The sequence below is a fragment of the Antennarius striatus genome, chromosome 3, assembly GCF_040054535.1.
Source record: "Antennarius striatus isolate MH-2024 chromosome 3, ASM4005453v1, whole genome shotgun sequence".
Lineage (NCBI taxonomy): Eukaryota > Metazoa > Chordata > Actinopteri > Lophiiformes > Antennariidae > Antennarius > Antennarius striatus.
In genome coordinates, this window is record NC_090778.1 from 8,989,562 (window position 1) to 9,011,447 (window position 21,886).

General features: G+C 41.4%; 1 protein-coding gene across 1 annotated transcript in view; it reads left to right on the plus strand.

Annotated features, from left to right (window-relative positions):
* fras1 (Fraser extracellular matrix complex subunit 1) overlaps positions 1-21,886 on the plus strand; it is a 214,319-nt gene that overhangs the window by 4,088 nt on the left and 188,345 nt on the right. The window contains exon 2 of the mRNA XM_068311677.1: positions 5,891-5,922. Coding sequence (XP_068167778.1) covers positions 5,891-5,922 — 32 coding nt within the window. The remainder of the gene's footprint in view (positions 1-5,890; positions 5,923-21,886) is intronic.

Below are 21,886 nucleotides of genomic sequence, written 5' to 3' on the forward strand. Positions count from 1 at the left end.
ACTTCCTATAGAAAATGGCAGTAAAACAACAAGAAAAGATTTACATTTTCATACACTTTTATTTTCACAGAAAATTACTTTACAATCTGTCACAAGTCATCGTCAATCTAAAATGCAGTTGTATGTTTAAAACTGTACTAGGCTTTGTTACACAGATTTACTGAAATCCAACTCCCCTAAAAAAGAAAAAACAACAAAGAAAACTTCATCACATTTCTGAAACATGCAAATTTATCACAGCAAAATTTTTAAATGTTTCCATTTGACTCCCAGGTTGTTGTAGTTGTGCCAAAAATCCTTCCTGTGCTAGTTTCGTGAACAAAATACAAATATTAATTCAAATTTATTCCCCAAATTTGTAACCTCCATCACACTGAATTAATGCTCATACATATAGAGAGATAAAGTAATGCTTTAATGTGTGAACCAATTGCTCAGGGTGCAATGGTGTCTTATGAACTGCTTCAAAGCTGAACTGATAGTTAGTGTTTGGACACTTGTTGAGCAGCAGATGTGAAACTACTTCTGTGTATCTGCCTCAAACTGATTAAACTGCCAAAGTGTATTCTGCAGAGCATCCTTTCTCCCACACAGAGAGATAAAGAGACAGCAGCATGAGGCAGCAGCATACTGTATAGGCCCGCAGACACACTCCTGGGCACCTGTTATAAGCATAAACCGTACTCCTGTTTTGTTTAAATGGACCATTATGGTAAATGTTTATCTCTAGCGGTATTTACCCGTGAGACATCTCAGATTTCTCCAGACCGGATTTGTGAAGTTAAATCTGGGCTGAGGCGCGTGAACACCCATCTGTCTTTCCTTTCTTCACATGCTGCCTTCAGAATGAGAATCATCAGTTCTTTGTTCAGTCTAAAGATTGCGTATTTCTGCGTATCTGTACAAGCTTAAATCATAACGATTAGTGAGGGTATGAGGCCAGTTTAAGGAGTTCAAGGACTCAACACTGATAACTGATAGGAAGTGGTTTCAGGTGTCACAGCTGAAAGTCATTGTTCGGTTAGGTTAACTGTCTTTTCTTCCAAATTAATTAATTTAGGTTGGTGTTTTTTTAGATAGGCCACACAGTGTATGGACTGCTATGGTATTAGTAAACTCTAGGGTGTCACGATATGCTGGTCGCGTGTCCGGCGCATCGCCTCAGCTGAGAAAGGCTGATGTGCAAGAAAATGGATGGATGGATGGATGGATGGACTCTAGACTGATATTTGGCAAACATTGAAGCGCCTGGTTTCCTTTTTTAATGGTGAATTTTAGTTAATGTGATGATTTTCAATGTACAGCACAGCTTTAAACACTGTCTTATTGAATAGCACTAGTTTTAATTAGTTTTAGTATTGATTTGTTGTAGGCTTATGTGTGTTTTGTTGAAAGTAATCATGTTGATGTGTTTAAATAGATTTGTATTGTGGCTGTATTCCTCTTGTGTATTCATGGTTAAAAACTGAAAGTCTGCCATTTCCATAGTCAAATGCAGTGCTGTCTGTAGTTAGTATGAAAGTGTTTCAATAGCTGAGATATTTATAGGGTTTGCATCAAACATAAAACAATAGCAAGGTTGCTTTCAGTCACTGACAGGTGAAGTGGGGGAACAGCATATGGAAACAATTTAACTCATCTGATATATAATAAATTATATTCCTAAGATTCCAACTTAGCCATGACACTAAGGATAATATGGCAGCTTGCAAAAACCTGAAATCTCATAACCACTTTTTTATTGAAATGATAAGTATTTAATTTTTATGCATTACAGCTACAGAGATGAAGGTTTTCCTCTTCATCTCTGTTAGCCAAGCTGTCCTTCACTGTAGCGAACACTCACAAGTTCTTGCATCATGATAATTATCTTTGGAACGGCATGAAAATAAATAAATAAGGATATCATTATTAATATTTACATTACTGTAATGCTTTGGAATGTAGCCGCAAGAGGGCACATGCCAGTGTCTTATTGTGCCGGTCCCAAGTCCAGATAAATACAGAGGGTTGTGTCAGGAAGGGCATCCGACATAAAAACATGCAAAAAAAATCTATGACTTCCATACCAGATCAGTCGAGGCCCATGTTAACAATGACCACCATTGGTGCTGTTGACCTACAGGGCACCGGTGGAAATTGGACTTCTGTTGGTCGAACAAGGAGAGGAGGAAAGTGTGTTCGTAGGAAGAGAGAGAAGAGGAACACCAAAAGTGGAGGACTGAGAGTAGGGACGTTGAATGTTGGAACGATGACAGGAAAAAGGCAGAGCATTGGTTGACATGATGCAGAGGAGGAAGGCAGACATACTGTGTGTCCAGGAGACCAGTTGGAAAGGTAGCAAGGTTAGGAGTTTAGGTGCAGGGTTCAACTTGTTCCATCATGGTGTAGATAGGAAGAGAAATGGAGTAGGAGTTATCTTGAAGGAGGAATTTGTTAGGAATGTCCTGGCGGTAAAAAGAGTGTCAGATAGAGTGATGAGTCTGAAGCTAGAAATCAAAGATGTGATTCTCAATGTTGTTAGTGGGTATGCTCCACAGGTAGGATGTGAGCTGGAGGAGAAGGAGAAATTCTGGTTGAACTTTGATGAAGTGATGCAGAGCATACCTAGAAGTGAGAGAGTTGTCATTGGTGCAGACTTCAACAGACATGTTGGTGCAGGAAACAGAGGTGATGAGGTGATGGGCAGGATTGGTATCCAGGAGAGGAATGCAGAAGGACAGATGGTGGCTGACTTTGCAAAAAGGATGGAAATGGCTATTGTGAATATTGTCTTCCAGAAGAGGCAGAAGCGTAGGGTGACTTCTAAGAGTGATGGTAGGAGCACACAGGTAGACTACATCTTGTGTAGACGGTGTAATCTGAAGGAGATCAGTGATTGCAAAGTAGTGGTAGGCGATAGTGTAGCCAAACAGCATAGCATAGTGGTGTGTAGGATGACTCTGGTGGTGAGGAAGATGAAGAGGACAAAGACAGAGCAGAGGACGAAATGGTGGAAGCTGAAAAAGGAAGAGTGTTGCAGGACTTTTAGGAAGGAGTCAAGACAGGCTCTGGGTGGTCAGGAGGTGCTTCCAGATGACTGGACAACTACAGCTAATGTGATCAGGGAGACAGGTAGGAGAGTACTTGGTGTGTCATCTGGAAGGAAAGTAGATAAGGGGATTTGGTGATGGAATGAGGAGGTACAGGAGTGTATACAGAGAAAGAGGTTAGCTAAGAAGAAGTGGGACACTGAGAGGACTGAGAAGAGTAGAAGCAGTACAGGGAGATGCAGTGTAGGGTGAAAGTAGAGGAAGCAAAGGCTAAACAAGGGGATTATGATGATTTGTATGCTAGGTTGAACAGTAAGGAGGGAGAGACTGATCTATACCGGTTGGCAAGACAGAGAGACAGAGATGGGAAGGACGTGCAGCAGGTTAGGGTGATTAAGGATAGGGATGTAAGTATGATGGGAAGATGGAAAGAGTACTTTGAAGAGTTGATGAATGAGAAAAATGAGAGATAACAACGACTAGCAGAGGTGACTGTTGTGGACCAGGAAGTAGCAAAGATTAGCCAGGATGAAGTGAGGAGGTCATTGAGGACACCCTGATGATATACCTGTGGAGGTATGGAAGTGTCTAGGAGAGGTGGCAGTAGAGTTTATGACTGGGTTGTCAACAGGATCTTAGATAGTGAGAAGATGCCTGAGGAACAGAGGAGAAGTGTGCTAGTGGCCATTTTTAAGAACAAGGGAGATGTGCAGAGTTGTGGAAACTACAGAGGAATAAAGCTGATGAGCCATACAATGAAGTTATGGGAAAGAGCAGTGGAAGCTAGACTAAGGGCAGAAGTGAACATTTGTGAGGAGCAGTATGGTTTCATGCCAAAAAAGAGTACTACAGATGCAGTATTTTCTTTGAGGATGTTGATAGAGAAGTACAGAGAAGGCCAGAGGGAGCTGCATTGTGTTTTTGTGGATCTGGAGAAAGCTTATGACAGGGTGTCCAGAGAGGAACTGTGGTATTGTATGAGAAAGTCTGGAGTGGCAGAGAAGTATGTTAGAGTGGTGCAGGACATGTATGAGGACTGTAAGACAGTGGTGAGGTGTGCTGTAGGTGTGACAGAGGAGTTCAAAGTGGAGGTGGGACTTCATCAGGGATCAGCTCTGAGCCCCTTCTTGTTCTCTATGGTGATGGACAGGCTGACAGACGAGGTTAGACAGGAATCTCCATGGACTATGATGTTTGCAGATGACATTGTGATCTGTAGTGAGAGTAGGGAACAGGTGGAGGATAAGATAGAGAGGTGGAGATTTGTCCTGGAAAGGAAGAGTGAAGGTTAGCCGCAGTAAGACAGAGTACATGTGTGTGAATGAGAGGGACCCAAGTAGAAGAGTGAGGTTACAAGGAGAAGAGATCAAGAAGGTGGAGGATTTTAAGTACTTAGGGTCAACAGTCCAGAGCAATGGAGAGTGTGGAAAAGAGGTGAAGAAGCGTGTACAGGCAGGATGGAACGGGTGGAGAAAAGTGTCAGGTGTGATGTGTGATAGAAGAGTTTCAGCTAAAATGAAAGGAAAGGTGTACAAAACTGTGGTGAGACCAGCGATGTTGTTTGGTCTAGAGACAGTGTCACTGAGGAAAAGACAGGAGACAGAGCTGGAGGTAGCAGAGATGAAGATGCTGAGGTTCTCTTTGGGAGTGACCAGGAAGGATAGGATCAGGAATGAGTACATCAGAGGGACAGCACATGTTAGAGGTTTTGGAGATAAAGTCAGAGAGGCCAGACTGAGATGGTTTGGACATGTCCAGAGGAGAGATAGTGAACATATTGATAGGAGGATGCTGAGTTTTGAACTGCCAGGCAGGAGGCCTAGAGGAAGACCAAAGAGGAGGTTTATGGATGTAGTGAAAGAGGACATGAAGGCAGTTGGTGTGAGAGAAGAGGATGCAGAAGACAGGGTTAGATGGAGGCAACTGATTCGCTGTGGTGACCCCTGAAGGGAAAAGCCGAAAGGAGAAGAAGAAGAAAAAGAAGTGTACTGATTTGGATTGTTTGTATTCTTATGTCTGAAAGCTCATAGTTGTGTGGGATGTAAGAGGCAGTGGCTGTGCATCTGAGCAGGCAGCAGCACCCAAGTAAAAATAAGTTGATGCTAAGTATAGCTTAACCCGAACTAACTAAATATGTTGAGCTTGATAAACGGAATATGAGATGTCCGGGAGTGGGTTGAGAAATCTCAGAACCAAAATTAGTCAAACATAACTAACTTTAATGTTTTAAAGCTGTAAGATTATTTTTATTAGCATCTTCTATGATCTTGTATAACTCATGGATAAGTGATATCACGTTCTGTTTGAAAATTGAGAGAGCGACTGGGATCCACAAGTGAAACGGAAGGTTTTATGTTGAGAGGACACTAAGATAGCTGGTCTCAGTGGACGTGTCAACTCTGATGCTGGAGAAGAACCTGATTGACACTCAGGATTGTCTAACTGGGACTGTTTCCTGTTATTCTAGGGTTGCAGTAAAGACAGCCCCGTATTGATGAATGCACCATCTTCAATTAACGCTTATTTAACAGTGACAACTGAAATCCTGTCAGGGGAGATTTTACCTTTCTTTTCTTAGATTTTTCCTCCATTTTGGAAAACTATCGACTTCATTCAGAGTGTAGCAGTTGTCAGCATCGCACCCTAAGGGTTAGAACAACTCGCACATTAGAGTTTTAAGGGAATTGATTCTGTCTTTCATGAGGCTGATCTACTGTTTGACCTTTGTGTACACAGGAATTATAAACATCTACATAATTCCTGATAGAAATCTATCTAATTGATCCATATTACTGAGAAAGGTTAGATCATGACTGAAGTCTGATGCTAATGCTGTCTTCTATTCTCTCCCTCTGCAGGAGCTTGTATCTACATGGGATCACTGCATGCGGTAGGTGCACCTACTCTCCAGTCTCGCTTTATCCCCTCATTGCGTTCACTCACAGAATGAGGATCTTGTGTCCATTTGTAAAGTCTAATGGGTATTTGCTCTTGCATTATTCATGGTAGACATTACCAGGTTAGTATGACTGACAGCTGAAGCAGTTAAGTGTGTGTATGTACAGAGATAGGTGGTTAAAGGCATGTGCATTATCAGTGGGGATTGGTTCACATCCTCTGCTGTCTGAGATGTAGCTGAGGAAATGTGTCTCATCTATAATGCATGCCTCAAACTGACTTTGTGGATGATAATGGCGATGAGAGAGCATGATGAAGCTCAGTGGTGGAAGAGGAGCAGTTGACTCCTGCTGCTCTGCCGATTGAAGGCTGGGTGTCTTTCAGAATTAGACAGACGTTTGTGATGTGCTGTATTTCCAGAGAGGCTGCCCTGCAGTGGCAAACTTGCTTTATATTCTTTAAACCCTGCTTGGTGGATCCTCATATCTTTGCTCTGGACCTAATTCAGTGGTTTAAGTTGTTGTGTTTGACTGGAGACATCAACAGAAGAGATCCACCTTGTTCTTTTGCACAGGAAGATGAGACTTTACTGTCCTCGCACTTTGAAGTACCGGTATTTACACCTTATAAGTTTGGGATGTAAACAGTTTGAGAAGGACACATCCAACTCTGAAACTCTATTTATTTTATATGCATATTTGTTGTTGAGGAGTTGAAGGGGCTGTATGGTTGTGATTGATTTTGAAGACTACAGTCTATTTTGGTGCAGAATCATAAATGTTCTCCAAGATGGCAAGTTTATTTTTATGTCACATTTCAACAGCAATGGACTTCAAAGAGCTTTACATAAATCTACTGTAAAAGGCATCAATAAAATAGACAAAAGTAGCTTACACAATTAAAAAATGTATTCATATATAAATTAGCCAGAATTAAATATAAGAAACGCTTAACATTATGCTGTAGCGTAAGGAATGACTAATGAACTGCTAAACTTAAAAACAATTGCAAAAGAAAAGTCCTTCAGCCTGAATTAACAAGAATTGAGATTCGTAGAAGCTCCAGCTTCTTGGGAGTTTCAGTATGTGGGGGCATAAATGCTGAATGCTGCATCTGCATTTTTAGATGGGAAGCAGACCTGGTCCAGATTAGAATCTACTTCTGCTCATGAAATCAACAGAACCTCATTGGCTGGCAGACCAGTTTTATGTACACAGTTCTTTAGAATAAAGCCTTGGGGATGGCAATGCTGATTGGATTGGATTGGAAACAAAATTGCATGAGTTAAAACCGGTAATGTGGCAGCTCGTCCAAAAGATATGACTTAGAATAAAATACTGTGTCTCCTCAATCCCAGAAAATTGAGGAGACTGAAGTAAACTTCAATAAAATAATCTAGGACTTTCATTGTAATTAATTGCATTGTTCTATTATTGTTAATATGATAGATGTGTTTTAATATTTTTCAGCACTGCCTCTTCTATTGAGAATTAATGCAAATTACTATGACTGGCAATAGCAGCCCCCACCTCACAGCAGGAGTCTGTTTACAATGTGTTAAACCATCATTTTCTGCCAATTGTGAAACTACACTTTTTTCTCCACTCCTCATTCCTTTCATTCACTCATTTAGATGCTTTTCCAGGTGTTTTTTTTTGTTGCTGATTATTAAAAACATCCCCATCTGAAGCCTCACCTTAAGGAGGTGCTCATCCTGTAAAAAAAGTATAAAACCTGACATGGGGTGCCTTTGTATCTAGTGCTGGCCTGAGTGCTGTTTCTGAGGATGTCTGGAAGGTGAAAGAGAATTTCAGACCTTCACAAAAACATAATTTGTACTTTGAGGGAATCCAGCATTAAGATTTGTCTTTCTCCTTTTAGTGTCTGAACAGAAGATAAAAGAACAAAATTCTCTGTTGAGCACTTTACAAAAATACCACTTGTGTCTTGCAACGACTTGCATTCTCTCTTAAAAAGCCTTAACCATGGTTGTCAATGATAGAGTTGTGGTTCCCAGGCAGAATAATGATGAACTACTGCTGTGGCATCAACATAATTACAGTAAAGCTTAAAAGAGTCAGCAGTTACATACCTACAACTACCCTCATGCTTGTAAATGCACAAGAACACATCCTGCCTGCCTGTGTTACTTTTCTCCGTTTTGAAAGGGTATAATTGTTGGAGTGAGGATGTAAAGACAGAAACACATCAGTCAGTGTTTTGAGGTGGGAAGAAGGGGAGGAGGATTGGTAGTGAGGGAGAAGGGAAAGGAGGGGTTTGTGGGAAAAAGGAGATGGCTGGGAGACAGGTGAGGTGTCCCAGCATGTTTGAATATTGTCGGGAAAAGTCCCTTCTGGAGTTCAAAGCAAAGAACCCCCCCCCTACACCTGGACTGGTAGCCAGATAGGAACAAATAGAAAATCCTGAAGCACGCAGATTAAAGTAGAGGTTCCATGGGAAGCCCCGAGGCCTGCCTGTGTGGTTCATGTCTGTGATGAGTGTGATCGTACGAGTAAAACAACCTCGGCACACATGACCAGCTTCCTGTCTTTTTTTTTTTTACACCTGAAGGTCTTTATAAATGTGCATTCTGTGTTCAGATTGATTCTGTGAGTAATTTTTGATTGATTAAAAACTTTACACTGCAAATTTACAGAGCACAATTTAAAAAACAGAAATCCATAATCATATACATGAGATTACAACCATTTTAAAACCCAGACTTTACACGTGTTGCAATATTAAGTTAGTATGTGTTCTTACTTTAAGGTTTCTGCAGCAATTTTATGAAGTTTCCAGAAATGGAAGCAGGATATGTTTCTCGCTTGAACAGATAATGCGCTCAGATCCTTTTTGTGCAGTCAGTGATTTGACTCATACATCATAAAGCTGCATACAGTTTGTCCAGTAAGATTGAAGGCAACATAACGTCAGGAAGGGTTGCGGTGCAGTGTTGGTGGTGGTCGACAGCGTGGGATTCGACAAGCCAATCCCTGGACAAAGAGACTGGTTCTTTGGACATTCCATGTCCATTCCTCAGTACAGTCTAGAACACCTTCGAGCACAGGGATGTCCATAAGTGCACATGGCACCAGGACACACTAGACCAGAGGTCGATGATCGACTTTTCTCATCAGACCTCCAACTGTGTGTCTTGAACACTCGGGTGAAGACAGGGGCAGAGTTGTGAACCAATCACCACTTGGTGGTGAGTTAGATCCACTGGCAGAGCAGGAGGCTGGACGGACCCCACAGGGCCAGACGTGTTGGGAACATCTGGTAGAACCCTCTGTCATTGAGGTCTCCCACCTATGGGAGAGCTTCTCCCAGAGGATGTGATCAAATCAGTATATATTTAAAAGGGCCAGTGAATGATTATTACAACTATGTCATGTTGTCATCACACCTCTCACTTTCTAAATACAGGCAGCCAAGGCATCATGTTAGTTCCTAAATTATTGCTATAATCGTGTAGTTTCTGTACTGCATGTTGTATGATAGAGGCCTCAGCGCAATTACGCAGAGATTAAAATTTAATTGATTGTTTACATTCTCTAAAAAGCCACTAATCTCCCTTGATATTTGTCAGTGTGGGTTTTAATAGATATTTGTTTTCGCATTAGTCTCTGCCAAGAATAAAACTCTCTGGGTTGTTCTCATTCATCGACAAAACTCTTGATCTTCAAAAAAACTTATCCGTCAAATGAATTATGTCCTTTACCTGCAGCATAATGAATGAGATGGATTAAAAGCTTTCAGCACATTTCCCACTGAGTCCTACATCTGGACTAGATCCCTCAGCAGTTGTCTATCAGCTCTTTCTGATTCCTCAGATCAGACCCACAGACGGCTGAGGTGAGGCCCGGTATCTTCTGCGTATAAACTGGGATGTTAAGTGACATCACCTCAGGCCGCCTCCGCCTTGTCAGCTATGATGCTCACGTCATGTAATAAACATGACTCCCGGTGGAAGTAGAAGCTCTTTAATTATTTACCTGGAGAGCAGGTATTAGAGGAAGAGGAATAGTCTCACCTTAGAAGTGTAAAATCAGAGATAACTCCAGGTTCGTTTGAGTAAACTGCAGTCCATGATTTAGTTAAAAGGATGGATCAGTTGCCAGTTGGCCATGTTGTCATTAAAATGCATCGGGCTTCTTCCAGAGAAAAGCTGCAGTGATTTATATTTTATGTTTTTGTAAAATTCTTGTCTATTAAGTACAGAACCAGGAAAATGGATTAGAGTATAATGTCCAGTCTAAATTTCAGTGATGGTGATGGATAAAGTATCAATCCCTCAAACGTGGCTGAAGCGCTTGAGTCTAAAAAGACCTCCTTCCCCCCTCGGTTTTCAGCCAACAGCTGAACATTAAGAAGCTGAGTGGATGGTGAATAGCATGTTCTACATGCGTCCTGGCAGATTTCAATAGCTTAAGACCTACTGCTGTGAAGTGTGCCACCAGGCCTGACATGCTTCTGAAATACAGCGTATAGCCCGCAGTGAAGGACAGCAGGCCTCGGCAACATGCAGCACCATGTCCAAATATATCACCTGCCCCTCAAGGCTTGAATTCCTGGCATTACAAGTTGCCATTGCTGTAGGAATCGAAATGTAGGGCACCTCGAGAATAGCACCATCGAGAAGAAGGTCTGGGCAGCGATGCCAAGGTTTGCAAAGAGGCAAAGCTGTGATTTAACAAAGGGTTAACCTGAACATTCCTGAGGTGTTTGTTCCATTCCAATGCACTTCATCACATCGGCTCTCAGTTATGAGATGATTGTTGATATGTGTCATTCAGGGAAATTAGGAGTACGGTAACTGCTCCATGTGTCATAGAGGGTTTCTGCCTGCCTGATGGATAGCTCCTGATGCTTTAACTGCTGATTTAGTTTCAGCTCTGAGTTATGTTGTTTTCCATAATGAGAACTGAGAAGCTCAGTCAAAGACAGCCTAAGATTGCATTTCCATTCATCCTGGATCAATGGGCATCTTAAGTGTTTACGATTTGAAGAACCATTGATTATAATGGATTGTGCTGCTGTAGCCTTTATCTCATTGAATCACTGTAATCCCATTGATCTCCAGTATATCCGTACGAGATATTTTTCCATTGAATAAGTGGAAGATGAACGGAAATCTGATTTTAATTTTTGATCAAATGCAGCACATGAAACAGTCCCATGATGACAGATCATGTAGAACGCTCCTACTTCCTCATTCACCTAAAAATAAACCATTCTCCACCAAAATGGTGTTGCCTTCTCGATTTAGATGTGCAAATGATTCTGCAGAAGTGTCCTAATTACAGCAATGAAAAATGAGAATCATGATGTCAATATTTTAAAGATGGTAGTAACGGAATCTCAATATCCGTGCTTGTCCTCCATCTCTGTCTTGTAATTTGGCTTTTATGAGTAACTGTGATTTTTAAAATAAAAATCAGTCAAATCTCTGTCTCTGTCTCTCTCTGACTCTCTCCATCCTTTCTTGTTTGCTTTCACCTCTTCATGAGTCCCCTGTCTCTCAAATGCCTTTACATTATGGCTGAAAGTCCCTTTGCTTTTAAATGTGTGGCCACTTAGAACACCTACAAACCACTTTTCTTTAAGCATCAACTCCTTTGACCACAACCACTCGCTTCTATAATTTTCAAGTGTTTGTAGTTAGTTTAACACGTGGTGATTTTAGTTTAATTAGTCAGAGTCGACTGTTAACACAGTGTGAAGCAATGTTGCTACAGTTAACAGCTCAAGCACTGAAATGGAATGACTGTTAAATATTTGACTGAAGCTCATCTTCAACCGTCCTGACGCCCGCCAGCCAATCGGAAGCAAAGATTGTGTACGATACGTAAAAAAAACCACTCGGTCCAAAGTTTCACCAAAGCAGTTTTTAAGTCTTTATATAATGAAGACCACTAGTCACTTTTCATCATAATAGCCTGAGTAAACGTTCATAGGTGACTTTGACACCTAAAATACAGTTTCAGTATGAATGCCTGGGATCTCATTGATACCAAAAATTGTTTTATGTGCAAAATTTCTAGTCACTCTAAGAAAACAAGCCCAGTATGCCATCTGATGGCACTGCTGCCATCAGATGGAAGTTGAGTTCACAACTTGAGTTTAATAACTGGAAAAGTTTGCTGAATGAAAAAACGTAAACGTCTCAAACTGAAACAAATGAGACGAAAGTGAAGACGTAGTCACTGAGTTTCTTTTTAAAGATACTATCTCTGACATCCTCTGTGCTGTTGGATTGTACCCTCAGTGTCAGTACTCATACCCTTTGAAACTGGGCCCATTTGGGGTTTGGTGGTGAAATATGGCAGTAACAGCATTAATAGGATCTGGCTGTTGTTGGACAGAATATGTTGCAGTGCAAACTGCCCTTTCCAGGCCCCTGGGTGGATTAATATTCAAATTACTGAGATAACACCTTTGTGGCAAAAGGGTCATTGGTCTCCACGCTGCCGTCTCCCCTACAAGGATCGAAACAAGTCATGTGATCAGATGAAAAGCCAAATCAGACCTTATGTCCCCTTGAGGGATGATGAAAGCACTGCAAGCACACTTTTAAGGCTGTAGGATGTGTAGCTGAGGGCAGGAAAGCAGTAAAATGCTGAAAGTGGTATAATGACAATCTGTGATGAAAACAAGGCAGGTGGGAAGATGTTGTGATGTAAGTGATTTCCTCTCAGACTATGTGACAACATGTCTGTGAGCATTTTATCTTTTTTTATCTTGATGTGAAAATCTGTGCAGGTAGAATCATTTCATTATAATTCGCATGCAGTGGGCTAAAAAATGCTGAGGCTTATTGAATGTTACTTGCATGTATTTATCAGAGCTTCTGATTATTTGATTTTAGCACTCAATCACTTTAAACTCCTTACTCGATGTGTTTAGTGTTTGGTGCTCAGCTTGTACGTGACACCAAAACACCACTTTAAGCACTTGATGAAGTATTTTTCTGTGGATGTGCTGTGCTGCATCATCAATCACTCCATTGTTTATGTCAGATAAAGACATTTTTAGAGTATTTTTTTTTACATCAACAGGTTGGCTGCGTTTCAATTGTCAGAACTTAAATTCCCATTTAACCAAATTAACCTCCACTCCACACCCAGCACACACTGTTCTTACTGTGATGTGTTAAATTCCCTACATAATGAAGTGAGCACCAGCTGCACTGCTGTCAGGAGAATAGGCGCTTTTCAGAAGCGCTGTGGCCCAGGACAAACAGAAATAGATCATTTGAGGACTTACCAGTCGCAGCTCTACCGCATCTGAATTATTAAGTGGCCTGAGGCTGTGAAGTGCCTACACTGCCTGGTCTTTTCAAGATGCTTTTAAAGCTAAACTGCATCTTGCATCTTCAATCCCTTCCTACTTTTGAGCCAGAGCAGCAGTTTCCCTTTTGTTTCGCTCAAGGGAGAAACTCAAAGCGCAATAAAGAAACTGTGATATTTATTTTCATGTCCATCACTGGGGTGGTTGAGAATGGATAGGAGCATTAAAGTTGCAGGACACCTTGAGACTTACTCAGAGAGGCACCACAGGTTATATCCTTAAAAACCTAAAAAAGAAATGAAGAAGGTTATTTTGCCTGACAAGTCAATTAAAGCACCATTTTTGCAACTTTAAACTAACATAAAAAAAATAAAGTAGCATGTCTTCACACAAGCGTGAAAAAATAGGATGTCTATCTGAATGATTGCAAAAGTTATAATTTAAGTCTTTGGATACTGCTTCACAGTCCTGCTTCAATTGCAGCAATTGCAAGAAGAGATTGATGGGAAACGGAACGAGAAGAGAAATGAGTTGAAGAACATGTTAGAAAATACGACAGGCTTTGTTGATGAGGACATGTTGCTTCAGGCAGAGGTGAGGAGATGAAGCATCATCCAGGAAGTCCAGCAATCCCTTTCCTGCTTGAGCTCACTGATTGTGTACTTGCATGTGTTTGGTTAGGCCTTGTAGTTACTGGATTATTTTGAAGCCAGCTTCAGTCTTGTGTTTGCCAGGGCCCTGTTATTGGGTATAAAGCTGTCAGTGGACACTCTGAAATGACAGAGGAGGATAGCTGTGTTAATGTTGCCTTACAGAATGGTTAATGAAATATATGTTAAGAGGATCAGACAAAAGATGTGTATGTTTATTGGTAGTGACTTTTTCTATTTTAAATGTAATGATCAGTTGCCCCTCTTTTTACCACGACTGCCTCAGCAGTGTTGCCAGGGCTAAAAGCCTGCTCGCCATGCTCTCTTGACTGGAACTAAGCCCCACCACCACTACCACCACTATCCCTCTGCAGACATGCAGAGCTGTGGAGGTATGGAGTGACGTGTTGCGGCCTTTGGCAAACACCCAGTTGCTGGACTAATGGGGCAAACAAACAAGCTCCCTGTCCCTCTTTCTCATTAAGCCTCCTACCCCACCTCTGACCCGGCCGACCCCCCCGGGCCATCCGGTGGTGGCTTTGACAGTTTCATCGTCGAAGGTCTGGGAGGTCGCCAGTCCTTTGTCTCTCACTTCATTCAGAGTTTGTGATTCCCATTCAAGCCAGTTTGTTTCTTATCTGTAAATAGCAGCATGCTGTGTTTTCTTGCCCTTCTTTTCCTCCTGTCTGTGCCTGCAGGCTGTTGGAGCTACAAGTGTTTATACAGAGAAATGTTAGACTGAGCCAAGCCTTTGTGCCTATCAGCTCAGATGACCGTGTTCACACACGCTGCAGATCACAATCCTCTATCCACAGGGCTCTCTTTTTTTAGCTTATCCCTGGGTTCCCCACCTGAGTTCTGTCCTTAAGAGGAGGAGGAAGAAGAATGTCTTCAGGGACGACAGCTTCAAATTTCTTCTTCTGCTACTTTTTAAAAAGATCTTGTGTATTCATAAGTTACGAAATGATTTTATTATAAAAACTCCAAGACTGTGCTAGGCCATAAATTAGTCTCTCGTGCATCTCTTAAGAAACACCTGGAGATAAAAGTTGAATGAACGCTTAACGGTTCATACCAGTTTTCCTCAAAAACTTCTAATATTTTTTTGGCTTTGTAAAATGATCTGTGAAGTGAAAAAAAATAGCCCCAAATCATTTCTTGGGCCTCTTGGAGGTCTGAGCTGCGGGTTGAAAGCTGGTGCTGATTTATAATAGTGATTTTGTGTGACGACATCTAAAGGTGTTATTCTGACAGGGTGAGAACACATGGGGAGACAGTGATGTTCTGCTGGAGGTGGGTCTACTCTCCTCACCGTCTACCTTCTTCCTCTCCCCTCTGCTTATGGGTGGGAGTCAATTGCAGTGATCCATGCTTAGTCCAGTCCTCCTTCTCTGCCTGCTGGAGGTTTCTTTTCCCACCAGAAAGTCGATATCTGGTCAGCCACATTTCCTTTGTTTCTGTCTGGATTATTGATGAAGTAGGTGAGTCAAAACTAAAGACACTGCGGGCAGAGTGAAGAACCAGGGAGGAGACACAATTACACAAGTCAACACTTACAGACACTTAGACTGAGCCAAGAGGACACATCTTCAGTTACAGCTATTATTATTTCTCTTTGATGATTTTATTGATTGTTTTTGATATTTATCCCCTAATTAAATAATCATGTCCCGTACACAATTAAAGAAATGCAAAATTACAAAAAAACCCCTAATTTGACGTCTTTATATTAGTTTTATTTGACAACATTTGATTAACAAACTTAGATAGCTCAATAGTAATTTCATGACTACAACACTTTTCCGACAATGAGAGAATGAAATTCTTTTGGTTTAGGCAGCAGAACTGCTTTCAGAACAAACTCTGGTTCAGGTAACGATTAATAAGGCAAGTTTCTCCTGCCTTGTGTTTCAAGTCATTTTTTACTCTTAACCGAACCACGATCGGCTCCAAACAACCAAAGGAGAAGACAGGCTAAATATTACCTTTGAATATGTCAGTGATGTATCATTGACTGAGAGTGAAAATCTTAGCCAAAAAGTCAGTCATTTAACCCGCTTAATCTGCTAACGCAGGGGAGCCGATGCCTATCCCGGCAGTCTCAGGGCGTGAGGTGGAGGACACTCCGGGCACGACGCCAGTGTACCGCGGAGCCACATAGAGACAAACAATCATTCACACACACTCACTCAATCCTACGGTCAATTTGGGACCGGCCAATCAACCTGAAGCGCATGCTTTTGGAGGTGGGAGGAAGCCAGAGAACCTGGAGAAAACCCACACAGACACGGGGAGAGCATGCAAACTCTGCACAGAGCGGGACTCGAACCCGGGTCTGCCTTGTTGTGAGGCGGCAGCGGTAACCACTGCGCCACTGTGCCACCTAGCCAAAAAGTGTAAGGTGTAAATGTTGAGCACTTTTTTTCTCTTCCAGTTTCAGCATCTGGTGTCTTGTCAAATTGCCTTACTCTGCCTGAATTAAAGTTTACAATCAGTAAGTGTGCTTCTAAAATCATAATTTTTTTAGTCTGATCTCTGAATGCTGCTCACCAAATCTAAGATGACTTACCCGTATTTGTTAAATGTGACTGTTTTTGCTATTTCTTTTGACATCTTGACATAAACCTGTGTTTCCTGGCTGTTGTACTCAAGTTATATCCGCTACTCTTGTTCTAAAGCAATCAATAGTTGCAAATTGACGCTGAGCACCCTGTGATTCACTGCTAAAGCACTGTGCATTTCCAATATTTTAAATCCTCTTCAATTAGTGTTTACATAATTTCTTATCCTAATTAACTCCATCATTGACTTTTGAGAAACTTGGATCAATCCAACCAACCACTTCATATATAAAGGTTGATCAAATCCTTTTTTCAGGTGATAGAAACAGATGCTGGAAATTAGACTTCCTCTGCCTGACATGAATAGATAACCACATGTCCACTTTAACAACATTTGATGTGAATCCTCAAATCACGACAGGAAGAGTGTAATTGCAGGATTCCCTGAGATTTAAAGCTAAGTTGTATAATTGTGTCTCTTCTGACAGAGAGAGTTTTATGGGTACAGTATGATTATCTTTGTGTCTACACTCATTACCTGGCACCGTTAACCTTTTGCCAAAAGGAGCTCAATGGATTCACAGCCTGTGAGATAAAGCTGATGATGACAACTTGAGATGGATACTTGCCTCAGGGTAACATGTGGGAAGACAGACTCGGTCTGTCGATGACTTCATTTCCCCTCCTTACCTGAACAACGCTGCTCCCCTCAGCGGAAAACAAAGCTCATTCCCGCTCTGTGTGACCCCAAAGGATTCTGGGATTACTTCAGCACCGAAATCCGTGCCTGATTGATAAGAAACCAAAAAAATACAAAGACTGTTGCATTGTTAAGGAGAGGAATGATCTCTCCCAACTGCAGACTCTTATTAGAAGCTTTAATGGGATTTATGTGTATTTATGATTGGCATGTGAATTTGACTTCATCTCTCCTGGCCTTTTGTTGACCCTTTGTTTACATCCTGTCAGGAATTTAGTATATTGAGGGTTTTCTCTCAGTCACAGTGGCTGCATTGGCATTTCCCGTCCCTGCACTCAAAGGTATCCAACACCTGAAATCAAGAAACCAAAAACCTTTCCTTACTCGAGAGAGATGGACGTTGGTGTGGAGACTCTGTAATAAACTCATATTTCACCCTTCAGTGAGCAGCTGGAGATTTCAGACTTATTTTGCACTGCTTGCAGGTCTTATGATTGTGATGCCTCTAATTTTACAGCTTTAGGAGATTAGCACATACTGTAGGTAGTTTGAATCCATTAAGGGGATTTTTGAGACCAGTGCGTCTAAGCTAAAACTGAAGTAAAACATGGGCAAAAAGTAATTCAAGCAAATAGTGAAAAAAGTTTATTATGAAATGGAGCCATTTCTGACTCAGCATAAATATTAAAACATTTTGGAACCATGAACTACAATGTTTCCAAGGAAACCATCTAGATTGAGAAGTTTTATTTGGAGCCTCAGCCAGAAATTAAGTATTAAGTAATCTATATAAACGGACCATGTCCCTATGGAAGGATCATGGAAAGTAAAAACCAACAGCAACAACAAAAACTACAAAACACAAGTTCATTAGGTCTTCTTCAGTCCCGCTGCTGCTGTAACCCACAGCAGCTAACATCCAATGCACAGCTCTGTGTTCTTGATTTATTTGTTGTTGAACTACAGATGAGTTATCACTCATTTTTCCCAGGCATATTTTCAAAGCTTTGGCTGTTTTTCCACAGCTATAAAATGAGTTTTTCCGACATGTTCGCTGTTTGTAAATCAGCCTTTCTTGATCTTGCTTTGCCTTTTCCAGAATACTGCTTTAAGAACTTTAAATGGAGCTTTAACAGCCTAATTTGAAAAAGTACTTACGGTTTAAACAAATAACAAAACATTAAAACTAGACATTTCCTCAGATTAAAACAACATCTATATCTGAAGCTGATCCAGTTAAAACTGACGGTGCACTCACTGGCCTGTAGAAATGATCTTTGCCCTGGAGTTAGGGTTAAAGGGAACATGCCTTGACTGGTTTTATTACAGGCCACTCTGAAGTAAAGACAAAGCTTGTGTCCCTGTGTTTTGCCTCTGAAAGGCCTCTGTTGACAGAATTCAATGAGGAATAATGTGAGGCCTTGAGCACTTTAAGGTGTCTGACCCTGGTAGTTTTGTCTTAATGGGGTGAAAACAGGATATTTAAGCTTAAATTTTAAAGTTCAGTGAGAACTTTTTTTCTTTCACAACAAAGCAAAGCCAGTGCACACAAGTCCAACAACCAAACCTGATCTGTAATCCAGACTTCAGCTGATACTGTGTTTGACCTCGACCTCCCATTTGATTGTGGGTGTGAGAGACAGCGACCGGTGTGTGGCTGAATGAGGATGTTAAACGTTTATTTAACAGTCACCTCATGGCTCTTTTGTCTTGGTCATTATTTCGGGCTGTATAGAGCGTAAGTTTTGTCCGACAGAAAAAAGGACATTTTTAAAATTCCTTAGAAACTGACAAGTTGTTTGAACATCATTCTGGAAGCTTGCTGTATAAACGTCTATAGTCGTCCCTTTCACTTGAGCACAGTTTGAAAATCAATAGTTGTGACTGTCTCAGGTATATGTTCTCATACGATAACAAGTTGCTCTGAATCAGGAGGAAAGCCCGAGCGTTTGTCTTGGTGCCAGAACATAAGATGAATTTTTCATGAGCTGCCTCGCACGAGGGGGACACAAAAATTTGTTTGCTCTGATTTTCAGATGGAACATCAAATGATTTCACTGAAATTAGACTGTGTTGTGAAGCTGCGTGCCTCTTATCATGGCATTTATGTAATAGGGGAAAATTACATTTACATGTCCCATTTATTCTGCTTTGTTCTCTTGGCTGAGTCAGCTGTCTTGCGTGGTGACACCCTCTGGGCGTTTGACAGCTCTGTCTTTGGTGGGCTGTCAGGGTTTGTACCCCTGTGAAGCTGCTGCTTGGTGGGGGGGTTTCCATCGTTTCGGTGCCAGAGAGACATGTAAACAAAGCTTTGACTGGATGAGGAGGTTGGGAATTAGTCTTCAGAGTTAAGAAAGGGAATTGTAATTTGGTGACCCAGAGAATCAATGTCTTGATTCAATGGCACCCCAGGAAGATGCCATGAGAACGACTACTGACATTTTTGTCACGCATTGGCCTGCTTGAAAAGCTTTTTCCATCTTTAACTTCAGGGTGAAATCAACAGTCAGTCATTATTAAAGTGTACTCCTACTGAAAATAAGAGCCACAAAACATTGCAATCTTAAATAATGATTTCTCATTTTTACATCAGTCATGATTCATTTGATGATCTGGAACTAATTAGGAGCATGTTAATAGGATATTAGCATGTTTCTTAACATTTTTCTTCGTTCACTTCTTTGAGTATAGTGATACACCATTCAATTTTGGAATGATTTTTGTTTTTTGCAGTCCAACTTCTATCTGTTGTATCCAGATGAATTTGTTGATTTTTATTTATTAAACTAACAACATACACAGGTGTAGAAATGATGATATTTAAGTTCTTTTAACTTTTTATGAAGGTCTTTTAGTACATCCAGAACTCCTAAGTCCCTATGGTACTCTGTTTTGGAACCGCTTTGTTGCTAGTTCATGCAGAAGTGAATGTGATGGAGCACAAACAGCCAAGATGAGCAAGTGGTTGCATTGGTTATGTTTTTTCTTGGTGAATGAATATAGTGGGCATAATTCTCCCACTATGAGGATAAAGTGCTGTAGTTTGCAGAAGCTCCCTTAGGTCCAGAGAACATCTGTAGCCACGCAGAAAGCATGAAACAAAGGAGAGGCCGTGCTGGGCCAGATGTCTGAAGCCATGAAAACGTGACAGCCTACAACCCAGTGAAAGATGGCATGTAGTGATGTCATAACGACACCCTCCCCAAATGACGGCTTAGCAGGTAAATCCTTTACACATACTGTATATCACCTGCACTGTAAAAATATTTCCTTCTCAGTCGGCTTCTGATACATTTTACGACCTCTCCTTCCATAAAGTAAAGAAACCATTTGACAACATTTTTTCTTTCCACCAAACCATCAATTATTTCTCCCCCCTGTCAACTTTACATGAGCGTGGGTACAGGCCGGTTGGTACAATTTGCTTGAAGCTGCAGCACGCTCTTTGAGTTAAAGTTGAATGCTGAAGTGAGAGCTAGGAAAACCGAGGAAGGCACTATTCTTGTTTCAACAGGGTTAAAATGTCATCAATGAGCCTGGAGGGACAATAATAGAAGGCAATTACTGCCACCCAGCACCCCCTGCCTCCCACATCTAAGCACAGATCAAAGTCATCCTTTATCATGTTCAGTGGAAATAACGGTGGGTTCACCATGCTTCCTGCACACTATTCAGCCTCAGCAGGCCAGAGCATTTGGTATGTAAAGGGAAACACAGCTTCGCTGCTCCCCCCTTGCAGATTCTTACCTTTTCTTCACAGGCACAGTTATTTACCCCCAAATCAACCACACAACATCTGACAAGCAAGTTTGATTCTGTATTCAAGCTTCTTCTTCTTGTCCTGGCATGCTTCCTAATTTCCTATTCCATGCACTTTTTATTTTCTGCTCCCATTCTGACATTATTCTTTCCTCTCATTTAATCCTTTGGTCGACAAATAATTTCAGCCATAGGCTAAACTTTTTTAAGTCAATCAAACATAATCCTCAGTGCTTGATCAGCATAGAGGGCATACTAGGAGGAACGTAAGTTGTTCCCACAGTTAGAGAGAGCTGACCAGCTAACTTATACTGCAATTAGTGTCTAGGGTGCTGCAGCGGAGCGGCAGTAATACAAAGTCAGGTGTTTCAGATGCTGCCGTACGACATCTGGACATGTACACCACTGAAGTTGACTCCACTGTAATTTGTGAGGGAATGGCAGTAAAATACTAGGTGATGTGCACAATCTGGGAAAAAAGGAAGAGGCTTCCGGGTATCTGTCATTAGTTGGTCAAGCCGTTCATCTTTCTGGTATGCGAGGCTGAAAAATACAGGTCAGCAGTATCTCAGGGAGCCCAGGAGATGGCCAGTGCAGCTGGAAAAATGAAGTGAAGTCCAAGGGCGTATTGGCCTGGGGGACTTGAGATTCTGAGTTCTTGCTTTAAGCGTTCAGAAGAGTCAGAAGAGCTGCAATCGATGCAAGTGAGTTATTGATCCTGCTGATGATTGTCTGCATGAGTGGTCCTTGTCAGGCTCACTTCATGTCTGAATGAAGGGCATGCATAGTATCAACAGTCCTCATATTGGCTTTGGTGACTATGAATAGCAGAAATAAGAGCTTCTCATGGAGATCATTATTTCTAAGACGGTGGATGGAGACAGACACTTACATGACTGCTGTTCTGTCAGCAGGGACCTATTCTGAGCCTTCACAAACGTGTCTGTCTTCACTCCCAGCTCAATACAGTCCCCTGCTTGAAACGTGTAAGAACAC